A 15,600-nucleotide genomic window follows, 5' to 3' on the forward strand; every position below is an offset into this window, starting at 1 on the left:
TGAGAGGAGCAGGACTGATATTGGAATACAAACCCCTAAATGAGACGAGGATTGGAAAATCATCTTTATTACTTTTGAAAGAGAGTTGGGAGTCTCCAGCTTCTCCTCTCACCATACAAGTTCCCACTGTATCCATCTGGGGGGCATAGGTGAAGCCACAGGTCAGTTACTGGACAGCTCACAGGCGTCTGGTGGGAGGAGAGAGAAAGGAGGCTGGACAGGAGGGAGACCCAGGGAGAGAGGCAAGGCTCATGGCAATGGGATGAGGCAGAATGCAGTCTCTCATGCCCCCATGTCAGAGAAGGGGTCTCTGAGGTCTTTTTTTCCCTGCAGACCTCTGACAATCTGCCCCCTGTCTGACCTTCTGCCCCCTTTATCCACTGCAATAGCCCAGAGTCCATCCTGGCTCCCTCTGGTACCATTAGTCTGTGACACAAATGGAAGTGTCAACATAGCCAGTGTGATGATGTCAGCCTTTGGCCATGCCCCCTGGTGACATCACTTGAGTCCCTTTCATCCAGCTCTCACAGAAGACTTGGTAAGTCCTAGTTGTCTTCCATAAGACTTTACCCCCTCACCTTGATTCCTGGGAGTCAGTAAGAAGGCCTTAAAGTCCAGGCAGGAGGTCAGGGACTGGAATTCCTCCACACACTTCTCAGGAGGGTGGGGTGAGCGATCTGGAAAGGGAGGGCCAGGCTCATCAAAGCCCCTGCTTCTCAGCACATCCCTTGGTGAGGACCTCAGGGAAGCAGCCAGCCCTTCCTGGGATGATGTCACAGGACCCAGAGAAAGGGACTCTATTGCCTCCTCCCAACCCCCATCTCCCCACCTCCCCTCTTTTTCCCCAGATCTTGCCTGGCCTCCCCACACTCACTGTAGAGGAGGAAGCGCTGGTAACCCTGGCCTGTCTCTTTCAGCATGATTCCACCTGGGCATGCACTGGAGAAGAGCTTGGTCTTCATGTCAGGGCGGCCTGTCACGGTTGCGGGGGAAAGTGTGAGAACAGAGATGCAGAAGCAAGCAAGCCCAGGGGGCCTAAGGAGAGTGAGGGCTGGAGAAAACCAACCTTCGGTTCTGAGATCTGTGCTCCCATCAGACAGGTGGTAGATCCATTTCCGGGGCACGCAAAGCCCGTTTTTCCTGCAGAAGTGGTGGTGGCAAGGAGGAGAAACAGTGACACTTCAACCACTCAGTACCAGCCTCTATTCCATCTTACTCTTTCTGGAAGCCTGGGTCCCCTTGGGTTTCAAGCTACGAAGGGATGGTTAGGTCCATCCATCTCTCTCCAAAGGGAAACTAACAAAGCTATTGAACTCAAGTGGGCCAAGAATAATGGGTATGCCAAAGAGCCCAGCTCTTTGTGGGCGGGTGCTCACACTTTAGGCAGAGACCGCACGTACTGGTGCCTCTGCCTTCTCACCACTCACGTGCGGATGGTCGCTCGAAGCTGGAGCTGCATGGGGGCAGAGCCCACAGCCATGTTGAAGATAATGTTGTCCACAGGGTCAAAAGTCGCCAACTCCTCCTTGGTGGGAGCTGCCCCTGCGATAAAGTACCACTGGCCCAGGTGGGGCTCTGGGAACTGGAGAGACAAGGAAGGGAGCAGAAGAAGGTGGGTTTCACTACAGAATCCAACTTCTTCATCAGTCAGAATGACAATACTTAGGAATGAGGGTGTTGGCTGCCTTTTTCCAGCTAAAGACTGGATCCATGACAAGGAGTCATTAAATGACTTTTCCTCTTTGCTCCTCTTCAGTAAACCCCACTCTCCAGTTCTACATGTCTTCAAATTGATGGCCATAGTACTTATATATATTTTTTACTTATTGCTTTCATCATCACAACACTCACACCCTTTCTTCCTTCCAGTGTGGCTTTCTGGTCATGCTGGGCCTCTTACCCTAGTCCATCAGAGCCCCCCACCCCCAACTCAGCAGCTTCCCATCTGCTCAGTGCATACCTCTTTCCCATCCACTCCTTCAGTTGTCAGTTGGCTGTGCTCAGGGCACTGGTAGATGGAGTTAAGGAGAATGCCACAGAGGTAGAGAAGAGCTGCCCAAATGTGGTGGAACATCTTCAGGCAGGAGGGAGCTGGTGCTCTGCGTGGAGTGGCTGGTGCCTTAACTGCTGTCCCCAACTCGCTGCTCAGTATAGTCTGCTTCCAGCCCCCTTGCCTCGACCCTTGACCCTTTCACCCGCTAATGAGTAACTTCAATCTTGTTTTCCAACCCAACCATGGATTACTTACAGTGTTCAGGACTTCCTCCCCCTCTTCGAAATGCAACCACTCTACAGTACATCCTGGCACCTCCAGGGTCTCCCAGGAGTTAAGACAGCTGAGACCTCCAGGTGATCTTTCAAACCCTATCTGAGCTGGGATATCTGCTGTGCTGTGCAGCACTGAAGAGAGATGGATTGATTCTACCAGTCACTCACTCACTGAGCAAACTGTTTTTGAGTTCCAGTTGTTTGTCAGGAACTGGCTAAGCCTTGGGAACATAAAAGTAAGACATAGTCCCTGGCCTTGAAGAAATCAGTCTGAGAACTAGCTGTGTAAACAAATCATTGCAATACCACCTGGTAAGTGCTTTACAACAGGTATGTACCAGGTGCTGAAGTATGTGGATGGGAGGCTTTCTCTCTGAAGTTGTTCACTGGAGAAACTATGTACACCCTCCAGAAAAGTCTGCTGACACACGAGTTCATTCGCTTAATGTTTTTTACTGCAAGAAGCTACAGAATCTAGTTGTTAAAGAGTATATACAGTGGTGTCAAGCAGGGTGGGTCCAAACCCTTACTTTGGACAGTTTTATTAATCTTGCCTGTTTTCTCATGTATAAAATGAGCAAATCATCAATCTTATAGGATTAAAAGAGCTAAGACATATAAAGCCCTTAGCAAAGGCCTGCACATAAATCCAAAGTAAATATTCCCTATAATTAATAGTAATGTATGTAAAGCACTTATTAGTCTCTCGTGGGTATTATGTTCTCAAGTAATAGGAGGTAGGCAAAGAATTGTCAAGAGGCAGTCATTGGGTAGTGCCAAGAAGATGGGACTTCCTTTATGGATTATTTATAACCCACAGGCTGCCATAAAGATTTGTTCTGAGAGGTGAGGCTTGCTCTGGGCTTGCGATTTAGCTAAAAAAATAAAATCTGGGTGATGAATAGCTGAGGGTTCATTATATTAAAAAAAAAAAAAACTAAAATGCAAGCTACTAGGGCAGTAAAATAGAAGTGCTTGACCCAAGGGAGTCTGGTAGGCCTGGATTTGTCAGTTCTGCCACTTACATTCACCTATAAAAGGGATATAATAGATGTTGAAAGGCTATTAAATGTGACAGTATGTGAAACCCTCAGCAAACTGGTTGGCACCAACTAGGGGCTCACTATACAGATGCTTATTAAAACTTTTAGTACCGGGACTTAAGTATAAGCTGCAAATCCCAGAAAGGACAGGCACCGGAGGCAGATACACCGGCAACAACGGGTTTGGCCGGAGCAGTGGCAGCACTGCGGGGCCCAGGCCCTTGCCCGAGGGGCGGGGGGAGAAGAGGGCAGAGGGACGGTACCTCTACCGGACCTTCCGCCTGTAGAAGCCCTTAGGCGGCCCTCTCAATCCCCCAGGGTCTTGTGTTTCATTCCAGTCTGACCCCATTTGTTTCCAATTCCCAAACTCGGAGTCGTCCTTTTTAAGACAAAAGTCCTGAAAAGTCCTAAATCCTTGGCTTCTCCAAAACATGGCGTGTCCCCTCGGCTGCACACCGCCGGGGAAGAACATGGCGCCACAAAACGCCCACCGGGCAAAACCGAGGTCAGGCCCAACGACGCCACCGCACGTAAATCAGCTCGAGAACCACCTCCAACCGCCTATGGAAAGGGTGACTTCCGGAGGCGCCGAAGGAGTGGCTCAGCGAGGACGATGGTAAGAGAAGACAGAATTCTAGGTGGCCTGGACAGTGCCGCCTCAAATTCTCTGCCGACCAAGACTTCAGCATAGATTAGCGAGGCACAATCCCCAGTCTCCAGACTCCAAGATCCACACAACTGCTCAAAGCCTCTCGAGGCAGTCGAAGAGTCCCATCTCGTAGAGGTTTTTTCAGGCACTTACAGCGGCCACCACTACCCCCTATTGCTTAAGCGCGCGCAGGGGAGAACTGAACAGCGCCAGCTGGGGTGGGAGGTGCCTAAGTGTGCACGCATGCGTAGTAGGACGCACGCAGGCGCAGTACGGTCCCCCGGGCGACGGCGGTGGCGGCGGCTCTTCGGGGTGCTCGGCTCCCTCCCATCTAGGCCGGCCCCGGCCCGTCTCGCCGCCAGGAACTCACTATTTGGGGCCGCGGACTTTCTGGAAAAGCCCCACAAAAGTAAAGCTTTGGGGCCTGGGGGGAGCCGGAAGTACCGCCTCACGATCCCCAAAGACTATCGGGGAAACGGAAGTGGCCGTCGGTGGCAGGTTGGGGGAGACCGGAAGTGACGGTACTGTGGGGAAGTCGGGGGCGGAGCTGGGTGGTAGGGTGTGTGTGTGTGTGTGTGTGTTTGGAGTGTGTGTGTGTTTGGATGTGTGTATGTGTTTGGAGTGTGTTAGTTGTGCCTATCTGCTAGAGCACCGAGGGTACGTGGAAGAGGGAGACAGCTCGCCTATCTGGCCCCCCGTGAGTGTTCGTCATTTCGGGTCTCTAGTGACTTAAGCGGGTTCGATGGGCGTGGCGTGGCGCGCGTGCGCGAAACCACTTTCTCCGCAGAGTCTGGCGCGACCCTCGCTCTCTGGTTGTCCCCGGGGTTTGCCGACTTCTCGAGCCCTTGTCCTGCCGTGACCGGTGATGACACCGGTCTCGTGTTTCCTTCTTTCCCGTCTTCCTAGCTCTACTGGCCCTCCCTTACCATGATTGGCGTCGTTGAGCCCCTCCCACCTGCCGCCCTCCAGCTCCCCGTGCCGTCGATCTCTTACCCTTTGTGTTTCTCTCCCCGTGCCCCGGAGTCAGAAGGGGGATGGGGGCGGGTGTGAGTGTGTGTGCTCGTGTGGGAGAAACTCTTTAGGTATGGGGCGGAGTCTCGGGCAGGGGAGGCTTCCGGGTATATAAAAATCTGCTCTAGGCGACAGCGGGCCTTCTCCTAACATTCTTTCTTAGAGAGCTGTCGGCCATGGAGCCCAATGATAGTACCAGTACCACTATGGAGGAACCTGACAGCCTGGAGGTGCTGGTGAAGACCCTGGACTCTCAAACCCGGACCTTTATTGTGGGGGCCCAGGTGAGACCCCAGTACTTCTGGGAGACACTCATTAACTCTTCCTCTTACAGGTTCTTTGTATTGAAAGAAGAGCCTGATACTATGGTTTTCAAATTTTCTCTCATTGATTCTTTTGTTCATGTTGTATCCAGAACATTTTCTGATGTTTTCTCTTTGGCTTTTGTTGGGTGAGGTAGATTTTCTTTGCTTTCCTCCGCCCGATAAAACTCAATGCAGAGGGAAAGAAAGAAGGAGGAATCTTTATGCCAACATGATAGATGAGCCCCAGCCCAAAGGGACAGATATGGCTCCTGCTTTTGGGAAGGCAAACAGAACACTAGGACCTAAAGTAGAAGAGTGTCTTAAAAACTGATGAGGTCTATGCTGTGTTTTTGAAGGATAGAAGTCGGATCCAATAATGCTCGTAATGTAGGTAGATCCTTAGTAGACAAAATTATAAGGAGGTTGATCCATAGTTTTAACACATTGTTACGTGTATTTAATGAGACTGTGCAGGCTTTTGTGATTAGGTGTTTGTAAACAGCTGGGTACTTCTCACAAGTCAGTTGTCTAGTTAGGAAAAATATTTTTCTGATTTTGCCCCTTTTTCTTCTTGCTTGAGTCTGCCTTCCTTAACCTGGTTCTCTACCACATCTTCTTTGTCATTGCTTTTATTTTTAAGATTACAGTGTTGTATCATTTTGTGTTTGTGGAGGGGTCACCGGTATCTCTAGGCACACACATTCCTTTTGGAGCCAGGCAGAGAAGGAGAGAAGAGAATGTCAGTTGGTGTTTTTGCTCTTCAGCCCTGTAGTTTTCTCCTGGGTCTATACCTGAAGTTCCTTACGTTTATTGTATGTATTTTGACAAGTGTTGCCCTAGTTCAGGGCTTTGCTCAATAATTACCTCACAATTAAGACAGATGGGTAGTAATTTTAGGATGGGGTGGTTTTTACCCCTTACAAGTCAGCTGTCCCTTTTCTGTCCTTTTTCTTCCATTCCCTGATTCCTTGTTATGTTTCTTCTTCCCTATAGATGAACGTAAAGGAGTTCAAGGAGCATATTGCTGCTTCTGTTAGCATCCCGTCTGAGAAACAACGGCTTATCTACCAGGGACGAGTTCTGCAGGATGATAAGAAGCTCCAAGAATACAGTAAGAGGGTGGGGGAGGCAGAGCAGAGCTTGAGGCTGCTGTCCAGAGCAGTGAGCTGAGGCTATGGGTTTACCCGATCATGTGATATTTTGGTGTGTATCTTTTTTCTGCAGATGTTGGGGGAAAGGTTATTCACCTTGTGGAACGGGCTCCTCCTCAGACTCAGCTCCCTTCTGGAGCATCTTCTGGAACAGGGTCCACCTCAGCCACCCATGGTGGGGGACCCACGCCTGGTACTCGGGGGCCTGGGGCCTCTGTTCATGACCGGAATGCCAACAGCTATGTCATGGTTGGAACCTTCAATCTTCCCGTAAGCTTGTGTTCCTCATGGGAGGGTTTTTGTGGGAGCAGTTTTCGTTGTGGTAGCAGCCAAGAGTTCATAAGAGAGTTGTCAGTCTTTAGAAGGGCTTTGGTGGGCCCTCTGGTCTGGTAACGGCCTCTGTCTTTGAGGAGCTAGAGGGGTTGGGCTCCAGAAAATCAGTTGGAAGTGTGGGGGCCTTAGTATTTGGCTTCTCCCAGAACAACTTCCCTTACCCTTTCCCCAGAGTGACGGCTCTGCTGTGGATGTTCACATCAACATGGAACAGGCCCCGATTCAGGTATCATGGGGCCTGGGAGGGTCAAGGAAGGGGATCTGGGAGAAGGAGGCCACGAAGTGGGGGGTGGGTCTGGCTGAGGAGATGGGGCTGGGTCCTGGTTTAGTAGGTAATGGAGCTCGTGGCTTTATCTCCAACCTACCCTGATTTTCCTTCTTTCATTATAGAGTGAGCCCCGAGTTCGGCTGGTGATGGCTCAGCATATGATCAGGGATATACAGACCTTACTCTCCCGGATGGAGGTGAGTGGGCAAGGCTGGCCACTGTCTGCCTGTCTCACTCCATCTTTCCTACCCCTTTTGTCTTAGCCTAGGGATGAGGGCATGATTGGTCACATCCACTGGGTTCTTCCCTCTTAATCTAATCTCTTTTCTGCAGTGTTTTTTCTTTTGGGCAGAAAAAGTATCTTTCGTTTGAGGCTGTCCTGTCCCTGCTGATTCTCTTTGCAATTAAAGAAGGATTCCTTGCCTTCCTGTTCCTTGGTTATCATATTTGATGCTGGGATGGCTTAGCTTCATTGGTTTGTATTTGCAGCCAGGGTCCTTTCCTTCTTTTCTCTTGGAGGTTAGGAAACCGCAATCCCTAGTTTTTGTTAATAGTTTATTTGTAAGTATCATAGGTGTTTGTCACAGATCTAATTTGTGTACGTTTTAGGGAGTCAGAGATTCAGATGCAGAGCCCTGCCTTCGGGGCGCCTAGTTAGTGCCCCTTCTCCACTCAGTCTGCTCTGACCTGAGTAATCTGCTGCAGTCTCACGTTGCCTTTGTTGTCCTGACTCTTCCCCCGCTTCAGTGCCGAGGAGGGGCCCAAGCCCAGCACAGTCAGCCGCCACCCCAGATGCCAACGGTTGCCCCGGAGCCAGTGGCCTTGACCTCCCAAACGTCAGAACCGGTTGAAAGTGAAGTGCCTCCTCGGGAGCCCATGGAGGCGGAAGAAGTGGAGGAGCGTGCCCCTGCCCAGAGCCCGGAGCTCACCCCTTCTGGCCCAGCCCCAGCGGGCCCAGCATCTGCCCCAGAGACAAATGCACCCAAGTGAGAGAGGGAGGGCACCTTTTGGGGTGGGGGTGGGTTGGGGATTCTAAGTGAAGTGTAAGGACCAGGAAAAGGTCTGATGAGAGAGAGAAGATTGTTCAGAGGTGGTGCTTGTGGAGTTAGTGTTGAGGGGCAGGGAGGGGCTCTGGAGTAGGTAAATGAGATTGAGACTGGCCACTGAGCCAGAGGCACTGCCCTCCTTCGGGTTAGGAAATCCACATGGTGCTCCCGGAGGTGGCAAGATTCTCTCCCCTGAGTACCCAGAGGCCCCATCTGGTTTTTAAGAGTTAGTGTTTTGCCATTGTAGGTACAGGATTGTGTGGTGGGAAGGGTAAAAGCAGTTTGTCTTTGCTTGTCCTTCCCCCTTGGGTGAGGTTAAAGAACAGAGGTTCTGTTAGTCCTTGGGGGGGTCAGGGGGGTTGGGCTGGGGCTCTGGGAGGCCAAGGAGAAGTGGGGCATGGGTGGCAAGGGCAGGAATCTGAAGGAAGCCTTGGCTCACGGCCGCTTTGGGTTTTGTCCACAGCCACCCTTCGCCTGCAGAGTACGTCGAGGTGCTTCAGGAGCTGCAACGGCTTGAGAGCCGCCTCCAGCCCTTCCTGCAGCGCTACTATGAGGTTTTGGGCGCTGCTGCCACCACGGACTATAACAACAATGTGAGCCCACCCACCCCCTCACCTCCAGCACCCCCAGATGGAGCAGGGCGAACTGTAGATCACTTCCCCTGCCCTGCGCCCCAAAAGATGTCATCTTCTCCAGAGCTGCTTCTCTTTAGATTAGGAAGGAAGTGATCGTTTCCTCCTTGGTAGGGAAGCGGGATCTTTTCCTCCTCAACATCTTTATGGTGTTCACTGTCTTCACACTTTTATGATCCCCTAAACGAGTTACTTAGGAAGTTTATAAAGTAAGGGAGATTAGCAGGTGATAGCTTACTGATTCACTGTAGGGTTTATTATCAAAGGAAGCTATTTGTGTGTATAAACTAGAGCTTACTTGCAAAGATTTGATGTATACAGAAGCTTCAGAGGATGTACCTGAAGACATAGCCTCACTTGCTCAGTCGTGTCTAACTTTTTGCAACCCAGTGGCCTGTAGCTTGCCAGAGTCCTCTGTCCATGGGATTTTCCAGGAGAGAATACTGGAGTGGGTTGCCATTTCCTTCTTCAAAAGACAAAGAGGATGTGATAATCTCAAGAAGGCATTACTTTTTTAATAAGGTGGATCCTAGTCTAATGCTTTCTGCCTTTCTGTGTTTGGCCCCGGGGAGTACAGCAAGAGGGCCGTGAGGAGGACCAGCGCTTGATCAACTTGGTGGGGGAGAGCCTGCGGCTGCTGGGCAACACCTTCGTGGCGCTATCCGACCTGCGTTGCAATCTGGCCTGTGCGCCCCCTCGTCATCTGCACGTGGTCCGGCCCATGTCTCACTACACCACCCCCATGGTGCTCCAGCAGGCGGCCATCCCCATCCAGGTGGATGAGGGGAGCCTGGATGCGGGCAGATGGGGGGCTGTTGATGGAGTGATCCATTGTAGCTGTTGGGCTCCAAGGAGGTTGGGAGGGGAGCAGACTTTGCAAACATGGTGACCCAGGATGGAGGAGACTTTAGAAGTGTATCATGGGGTGCTCTGGGTTAGGCTCTTGTATTTTTCTCACGTTTGCCCCGTCATCTCTGTCGTCCAGATCAATGTGGGGACCACTGTGACCATGACGGGGAATGGGACACGGCCCCCCCCGACTCCAAGTGCGGAGGCACCTCCCGCTGGTGCTGGGCAGGCCTCGTCCGTGGCCCCCTCTTCTACCGCCGTTGAGTCTTCGAATGAGGGGGCTTCCCCGCCAGGGCCAGCTCCCCCACCGACCACCAGCCACCCGAGGGTCATCCGGATTTCCCACCAGAGCGTGGAACCCGTGGTCATGATGCACATGAACATCCAAGGTGAGCTGGGAACAGCCGCTGGCAGAGCAGAGCAGCGCAAGGAGGGGTCTGGGGTTGGTGCTGAGATGTAGGGGTGCCAGGGTGGGAAAGGAGAGGCTAGGGCTGGTGGTGGTGGCTGAGGGCACAGAGCACAGTCTCTTTAAGTTGGCGTGTGTGGGGAGGGGCAGGAAGAACGGCCTGTCCTCCAGAGAGTTGTGTGCGTGGTGAAGGGAGCGTCTCCTCCCCATCTGGATGGAGTGAAAGGCCATTTTTCTGGTCGGGAGAGTGGAGGCCTGAAGCATGCTGATCTCGGGAGGATCCAGTTAGACCTTGGCCCTGCCTGTCTCAGAGCCACTGTCTCTGTCTCCTTGCCCAGATTCTGGCACACAGCCTGGTGGAGTTCCGAGTGCTCCCACTGGCCCCCTAGGACCCCCTGGTCATGGCCAGACCCTGGGTAAGAGTGAGGGCATCAGAGCAGGCTGAGCTCTGGATAGAGAAGGGGTAGGGCCGAGTGGGTGGGTTGAAGGGGGTCCAGGGTCAAGGTTACATCAGACCCACCCCCCAGGCTCCACCCTCATCCAGCTGCCCTCCCTGCCCCCTGAGTTCATGCACGCCGTCGCCCACCAGATCACTCATGAGGCCATGGTGGCAGCTGTTGCCTCCGCGGCCGCAGGTAACAACCTGAAAGGGGAAGCCTGGGAGGGGGCCCCGGTCCACGGTGGTGGGTGTCATCTGCTGGCCTGCTTGGACTGGGCCCTCAGCCGTCTTCGGTCTCTCCCCTCTGCCACCCACAGGACAGCAGGTGCCAGGCTTCCCGACAGCTCCCACCCGGCTGGTGATTGCCCGGCCCACCCCTCCACAGGCTCGGCCTTCCCATCCTGGGGGGCCCCCAGTCTCAGGGGCTCTGGTGAGTTAGGGGTAGGGGAGTCCCATCAGGGAAGAGTGTGGGGAGAAACTCCTGTGGTGGGACATGGAGAGGCCAAGTCTGAAAGCCTGCTCTTGTCCTCTCCCCTCAGCCGGGCGCTGGTTTGGGTACCAACGCCTCTTTAGCCCAGATGGTGAGCGGCCTCGTGGGGCAGCTTCTTATGCAGCCTGTCCTTGTGGGTGAGTCCGTGTCCTTCTCCACCTCAGATGGAAGCAGTTTCCCAGTTCTCTCCACCAGAATGGAGATGCTGTGGGGTCTTGTTTTCCTTGAGCTTTCAGCTGTCTTCTTTTGTTCTCTGTAGCTCAGGGGACCCCAGGAATGGCTCCATCTCCAGCCCCTGCCACTGCGTCAGCCAGTTCTGGCACCACCAACACGGCTACCACAGCTGGCCCTGCCCCCGGGGGGCCCGCCCAGCCTCCGCCCCCTCAAGCCTCCACCTCTGATCTTCAGTTCTCTCAGCTCCTGGGGAACCTGCTGGGGCCTGCTGGGCCGGGAACTGGAGGGCCTGGTATGGCTTCTCCCACCATTACTGTGGCGATGCCTGGTGTACCCGCCTTTCTCCAGGGCATGACGGACTTCTTGCAGGTGAGTGGCTGGCTGACTCTCCGTTTCAGCCTTCCTCTTCCTGAGCCCAGCCAGGTACTGGGTGTCTTGTTGCCACTGGGAAGGAACATTGGGAATTGATTGTCTCAGCACCCTCCATTTGGTAGATGAGGAAAACAGGCTGGGAGAGAGAAGCACAGTAATTGTGTCCCTGCTTTCATGAGCTAACCCGTTCAGAGGGTAACTGCTCAACCCGACTCAGCTTATGAGAAGCTGCCATGTGTATTCTGCTGTAAGGCGCAAAGACTGGAACAGAGGGCCATACCTTCCAGACCCCTGTGGATTTGTGCCTCCCCAGTGCCATTTTTGGGGCTTCCCTGGTAGCTCAGCTGGTAAAGAATCTGCCTGCAATGCAGGAGACCCCGGTTCGACTCGTGGGTCAGGAAGATCCCCTGAAGAAGGGATAGGCTACCCACTTTAGTATTCATGAGCTTCCTTGGTGGCTCAGCTGATAAAGAATCTGCCTGCAGTGCGGGAGACCTGGGTTCGATCCCTGGGTTGGGAAGATCCGCTGGAGGAGGGCATGGCAATCCACTCTAGTATTCTTGCCTGGAGAATCCCCTTGGACAGAGGAGCCTGGCAGGCTACAGTCGATAGGGTTGCAGGGTCGGACACGACTGACTGAGCAACTAAGCATAATGCCTTTCTATGTCCTCATTCTGATTTCACTGTTTGTTCTTTATTCCTTCTCTCTCGTGCAGGCAACACAAACAGCTGCTCCCCCTCCTCCGCCGCCTCCACCCCCACCGCCCCCTCCGGCCCCAGAGCAGCAGACAGCACCCCCACCGGGGTCCCCTTCTGGTGGCAGCGGGAGTCCTGGCAGCGTGGGTCCTGAAAGCCTGCCGTTGGAGTTCTTCACCTCAGTGGTGCAGGGTGTGCTGAGCTCGCTGCTGGGCTCCCTGGGGGCCCGGGCTGGCAGCAGTGAGAGCATTGCTGCTTTCATACAGCGCCTCAGTGGGTCCAGCAACATCTTTGAGCCCGGGGCCGATGGGGCTCTCGGTGAGCAGATAAGGGTGTCCTGCCTTCTCTAGGGATCGGGCAGCCAGGGGAGAGTTGGTGGCCTTTGTTGATGGTGGGATGAGGCTGATGGGCTGGAGGGCAGGCCAGGTGGTAAAGGCCACTGCTGACCTCAGTCCTTGTCTCTAGGATTCTTCGGGGCCCTGCTGTCTCTTCTGTGCCAGAACTTTTCCATGGTGGATGTGGTGATGCTGCTCCACGGGCATTTCCAGCCCCTGCAGCGGCTCCAGCCCCAGCTGCGGTCTTTCTTCCACCAGCACTACCTGGGTGGCCAGGAGCCCACACCTGGTAACATCCGGGTAAATGAAGACCTTGGGCCTAGAGTTCTCCATCTCACTTTTTGTTACTTATTTCTGACTTCGTTTACGCCTTGCCTAAAGCTGTGACTGCCCCAGCCGAAGCTCTGGGCTTGCTAGGGGAGGAGGGGGACATGTCTTGAGGGGTGGGGTTTGTTCTAACCTGTGCTATCTCCACCCGCCCGCAGACGGCAACCCACGCGTTGATCACGGGGCTTGAAGAATATGTGCGGGAGAGTTTTGTGAGTATCCCTTTTCCAGCCGCTCCTTTCCTGACTGTGGTCAGGGTGGCTGTTGTTCCAGCTGCTGCTTCCCTGACTCTGATTTGGGGGTCTTCTTGTGTCTTCTCTCTCAGTCTTTGGTGCAAGTTCAGCCAGGTGTGGACATCATCCGAACAAACCTGGAATTTCTCCAAGAGCAATTTAACAGCATTGCTGCTCATGTGATGCACTGCACAGGTCAGGGGCTGGCTGAGCCAGAGTGAGGGGGCATGTTGGATGCTCAGGGCTGCCAGGTACCAGCATTCTGTCCTTCTGTGTTGCCCACAGACAGTGGATTTGGGGCCCGACTGCTGGAGCTGTGTAACCAGGGCCTGTTTGAATGCTTGGCCCTGAACCTGCACTGCTTGGGGGGACAGCAGATGGAGCTTGCTGCTGTCATCAATGGCCGAATTGTAAGCATTACTCAGTCCCAGATCCCCAGCCTTTTGCTTTTTCTCAGGTTTTGGTATCCTGCAATTTTTTTTCCTCCAAACTGCCCCCCTTTGTGCTTTGGTGCCTTTCAAAGGCCAGTTGAGGGTTTTGTGTTTCAAGTCTGCTTTCTTCCCCCAGCGTCGCATGTCTCGTGGAGTGAATCCGTCCTTGGTGAGCTGGCTGACCACTATGATGGGACTGAGGCTGCAGGTGGTACTGGAACACATGCCTGTAGGCCCTGATGCCATTCTCAGATACGTTCGCAGGGTTGGGGATCCCCCTCAGGTAAGAGGGTCCTCTTGGACTGTGGGCTTAGGGGACTTGAGGGAACCAGAGAGATCTGAGAGGGCCTTTTGTGGTGGTCTCCTTCTCTGCCCCCTCTCACAGACACTTCCTGAGGAGCCAATGGAAGTTCAGGGATCAGAGAGAACTTCCCCTGAGCCTCAGGTACCAGGGAGAGGTTGAGGAGCCAGCTAACGTGGAGTGGAGGGCTGGGCGGAAGGGCTGGAGGCTGAGAAATCTGAAGCCTGGGTCTTCCCACTGTCTGACTCCCAGCGGGAGAATGCTTCCCCGGCCCCTGGAACTACAGCAGAAGAGGCCATGTCCCGAGGCCCACCTCCTGCTCCTGAGGGGGGCTCCCGAGACGAACAGGATGGAGCTTCCTCTGAGACAGAACCTTGGGCAGCTGCAGTCCCCCCAGTGAGTGTCAGGAGGGGGTTGGTGGGTTAAGGCAGCTGAAGGCTGTGGCGATTGCTACTTTCTCATTATCCTTCCCTCCCCAGGAATGGGTCCCTATTATCCAGCAGGACATTCAGAGCCAGCGGAAAGTGAAACCGCAGCCCCCCCTGAGCGATGCCTACCTCAGTGGTATGCCTGCCAAGAGACGCAAGGTTGGTTTGCCTCTTCGCTGAGGATCCCTCTGTATCCGATTTCCCCTGTTGTGCTTAGAATCAAACTAGAGACAGGAATTCATCCTGGTTTTTAGTCCCCTCGTTTAATTGACAAGGAAACCCTTCTGGGACCTTTGCATTGCTGTTTGCCAGCAGTCTTGTCACCCCACAATTGCCCAAACCCTGTTTGACTAGGGCACATCTTTCTTAAGGCAGGCATCCTCTTGTGGACTAGCTGAGAATGCTGGATGGCTTGACCCATCCTCTCTCTCTTGCTTTGGAGACCAAGTCCAGCACATTCAAATGCCATTTTTGGCCAGAGACGGACAAAACTACACACGGACTGTCTCTGTTCTCTCCACTAGCATGGAGGCTCAGTGGTTGACTCATGCAGAGGGTGAGCTGGGTGGTGGCACTGGATCTGACCTTGATCCTCTTTTCCCTCTCAACCCCCTGTCCCCCAGACGATGCAGGGTGAGGGCCCCCAGCTGCTTCTCTCAGAGGCCGTGAGCCGGGCAGCTAAGGCAGCCGGAGCTCGGCCCCTGACGAGCCCCGAGAGCCTGAGCCGGGACCTGGAGGCACCAGAGGTTCAGGAGAGCTACAGGCAGCAGGTGCCCCCACCTTGAAGCAGCATAGGGATGGTCTAGTGGGAGGGGTTGGGCTAGGGTCCCTCTTCCCTGGATCCCTTCAGAGGTGAACTGGTGAGTCTGGGACTACCACTTGGTTTTACAATGTTTTCCTGGAGGCGTCTGGGAAGCCTCAGTGATGCTATTACTGGGTTCCTGGACAGTATACGGCTGGTGGGGGAAACGGTACCTCCTAAGGGATGGCTCATGTGCTTGCTGGGGTCTTAGGGTCTGCGCCTGTGCCACTCCAACCTCCTTTGCTTTCTCTAGCTCCGGGCTGACATACAAAAGCGACTGCAGGAAGACCCCAACTACAGCCCCCAGCGCTTCCCGAATGCCCACAGGGCCTTTGCTGATGATCCCTAGCTCCATGGCCCTCCATCATCAGGGGACCATTTCCCCCCCTTCTTCCTTTACAGTATTTAAGAAATAAAAAGTCAGATTTTCCTGGCTCTCTGTCTATAAATTGTCTTCATTAAATAGTCTAAATGCTTTAATTTTCTATGAAGTTGGTTTCATAATTTCCAGCAACCCAGCTATACTAGACAGCTTTTAACATTTTACCATGAACAGATGAGCAGTATCCTGTTGTAGAGTTGGCCATTTTCAAGGAATGCTTCAAAAGCAA

At 53.6% G+C, this 15,600-nt stretch overlaps 2 protein-coding genes across 16 annotated transcripts; one reads left to right on the forward strand and one right to left on the reverse strand.

The window, feature by feature from the left end:
- Window positions 1–49: 49 nt before the first annotated feature.
- APOM (apolipoprotein M) lies at window positions 50–5,039 on the reverse strand. 2 transcript variants are annotated; one of them, XM_027524131.1, is made up of 6 exons: window positions 1,961–3,872; window positions 1,428–1,582; window positions 1,067–1,140; window positions 875–973; window positions 579–677; window positions 50–188 (listed from the first exon to the last, which is right to left on the reverse strand). In XM_027524131.1, exons 1-6 carry the CDS (start codon window positions 2,072–2,074, stop codon window positions 163–165), a joined length of 567 nt encoding a protein of 188 aa, XP_027379932.1. In that variant the 5' UTR covers window positions 2,075–3,872; the 3' UTR covers window positions 50–162. The 2 variants fall into 2 exon arrangements, with proteins under 2 accessions (XP_027379932.1, XP_027379933.1); XM_027524132.1 differs by lacking the exon at window positions 1,961–3,872 and adding an exon at window positions 4,954–5,039 and having other exon boundaries at window positions 52–188.
- On the forward strand, window positions 3,681–15,469 carry BAG6 (BCL2 associated athanogene 6). 14 transcript variants are annotated; one of them, XM_027524103.1, is made up of 26 exons: window positions 3,681–3,927; window positions 5,135–5,255; window positions 6,270–6,387; window positions 6,501–6,697; window positions 6,933–6,986; window positions 7,151–7,225; window positions 7,776–8,014; window positions 8,538–8,667; window positions 9,284–9,481; window positions 9,692–9,944; window positions 10,300–10,377; window positions 10,489–10,596; window positions 10,718–10,830; window positions 10,940–11,027; window positions 11,150–11,433; window positions 12,153–12,450; window positions 12,598–12,767; window positions 12,953–13,006; window positions 13,120–13,222; window positions 13,313–13,437; window positions 13,595–13,741; window positions 13,844–13,903; window positions 14,012–14,155; window positions 14,239–14,346; window positions 14,811–14,957; window positions 15,243–15,469. In XM_027524103.1, exons 2-26 carry the CDS (start codon window positions 5,148–5,150, stop codon window positions 15,336–15,338), a joined length of 3,495 nt encoding a protein of 1,164 aa, XP_027379904.1. In that variant the 5' UTR covers window positions 3,681–3,927; window positions 5,135–5,147; the 3' UTR covers window positions 15,339–15,469. The 14 variants fall into 14 exon arrangements, with proteins under 14 accessions (XP_027379904.1, XP_027379908.1, XP_027379902.1 ...); XM_027524101.1 differs by lacking the exon at window positions 3,681–3,927 and adding an exon at window positions 4,218–4,481; XM_027524100.1 differs by lacking the exon at window positions 3,681–3,927 and adding an exon at window positions 4,489–4,657.
- The last annotated feature ends 131 nt before the right edge of the window (window positions 15,470–15,600 follow it).

The sequence above is a fragment of the Bos indicus x Bos taurus genome, chromosome 23, assembly GCF_003369695.1.
Source record: "Bos indicus x Bos taurus breed Angus x Brahman F1 hybrid chromosome 23, Bos_hybrid_MaternalHap_v2.0, whole genome shotgun sequence".
NCBI lineage: Eukaryota > Metazoa > Chordata > Mammalia > Artiodactyla > Bovidae > Bos > Bos indicus x Bos taurus.

Coding starts and splice junctions, on each gene's coding strand:
- APOM (XM_027524131.1), bottom strand. CDS start 2,074: ATGTTCCACCACATTTGGGCAGCTCTTCTCTACCTCTGTGGCATTCTC. Junction 1,583..1,960: donor AAGGAGTGGATGGGAAAGAG/GTATGCACTGAG, acceptor TTGTCTCTCCAG/TTCCCAGAGCCCCACCTGGG. Junction 974..1,066: donor CACAGATCTCAGAACCGAAG/GTTGGTTTTCTC, acceptor CAACCGTGACAG/GCCGCCCTGACATGAAGACC.
- BAG6 (XM_027524103.1), top strand. CDS start 5,148: ATGGAGCCCAATGATAGTACCAGTACCACTATGGAGGAACCTGACAGC. Junction 10,831..10,939: donor CCCCAGTCTCAGGGGCTCTG/GTGAGTTAGGGG, acceptor CTCTCCCCTCAG/CCGGGCGCTGGTTTGGGTAC. Junction 13,742..13,843: donor GGGTTGGGGATCCCCCTCAG/GTAAGAGGGTCC, acceptor CCCCTCTCACAG/ACACTTCCTGAGGAGCCAAT.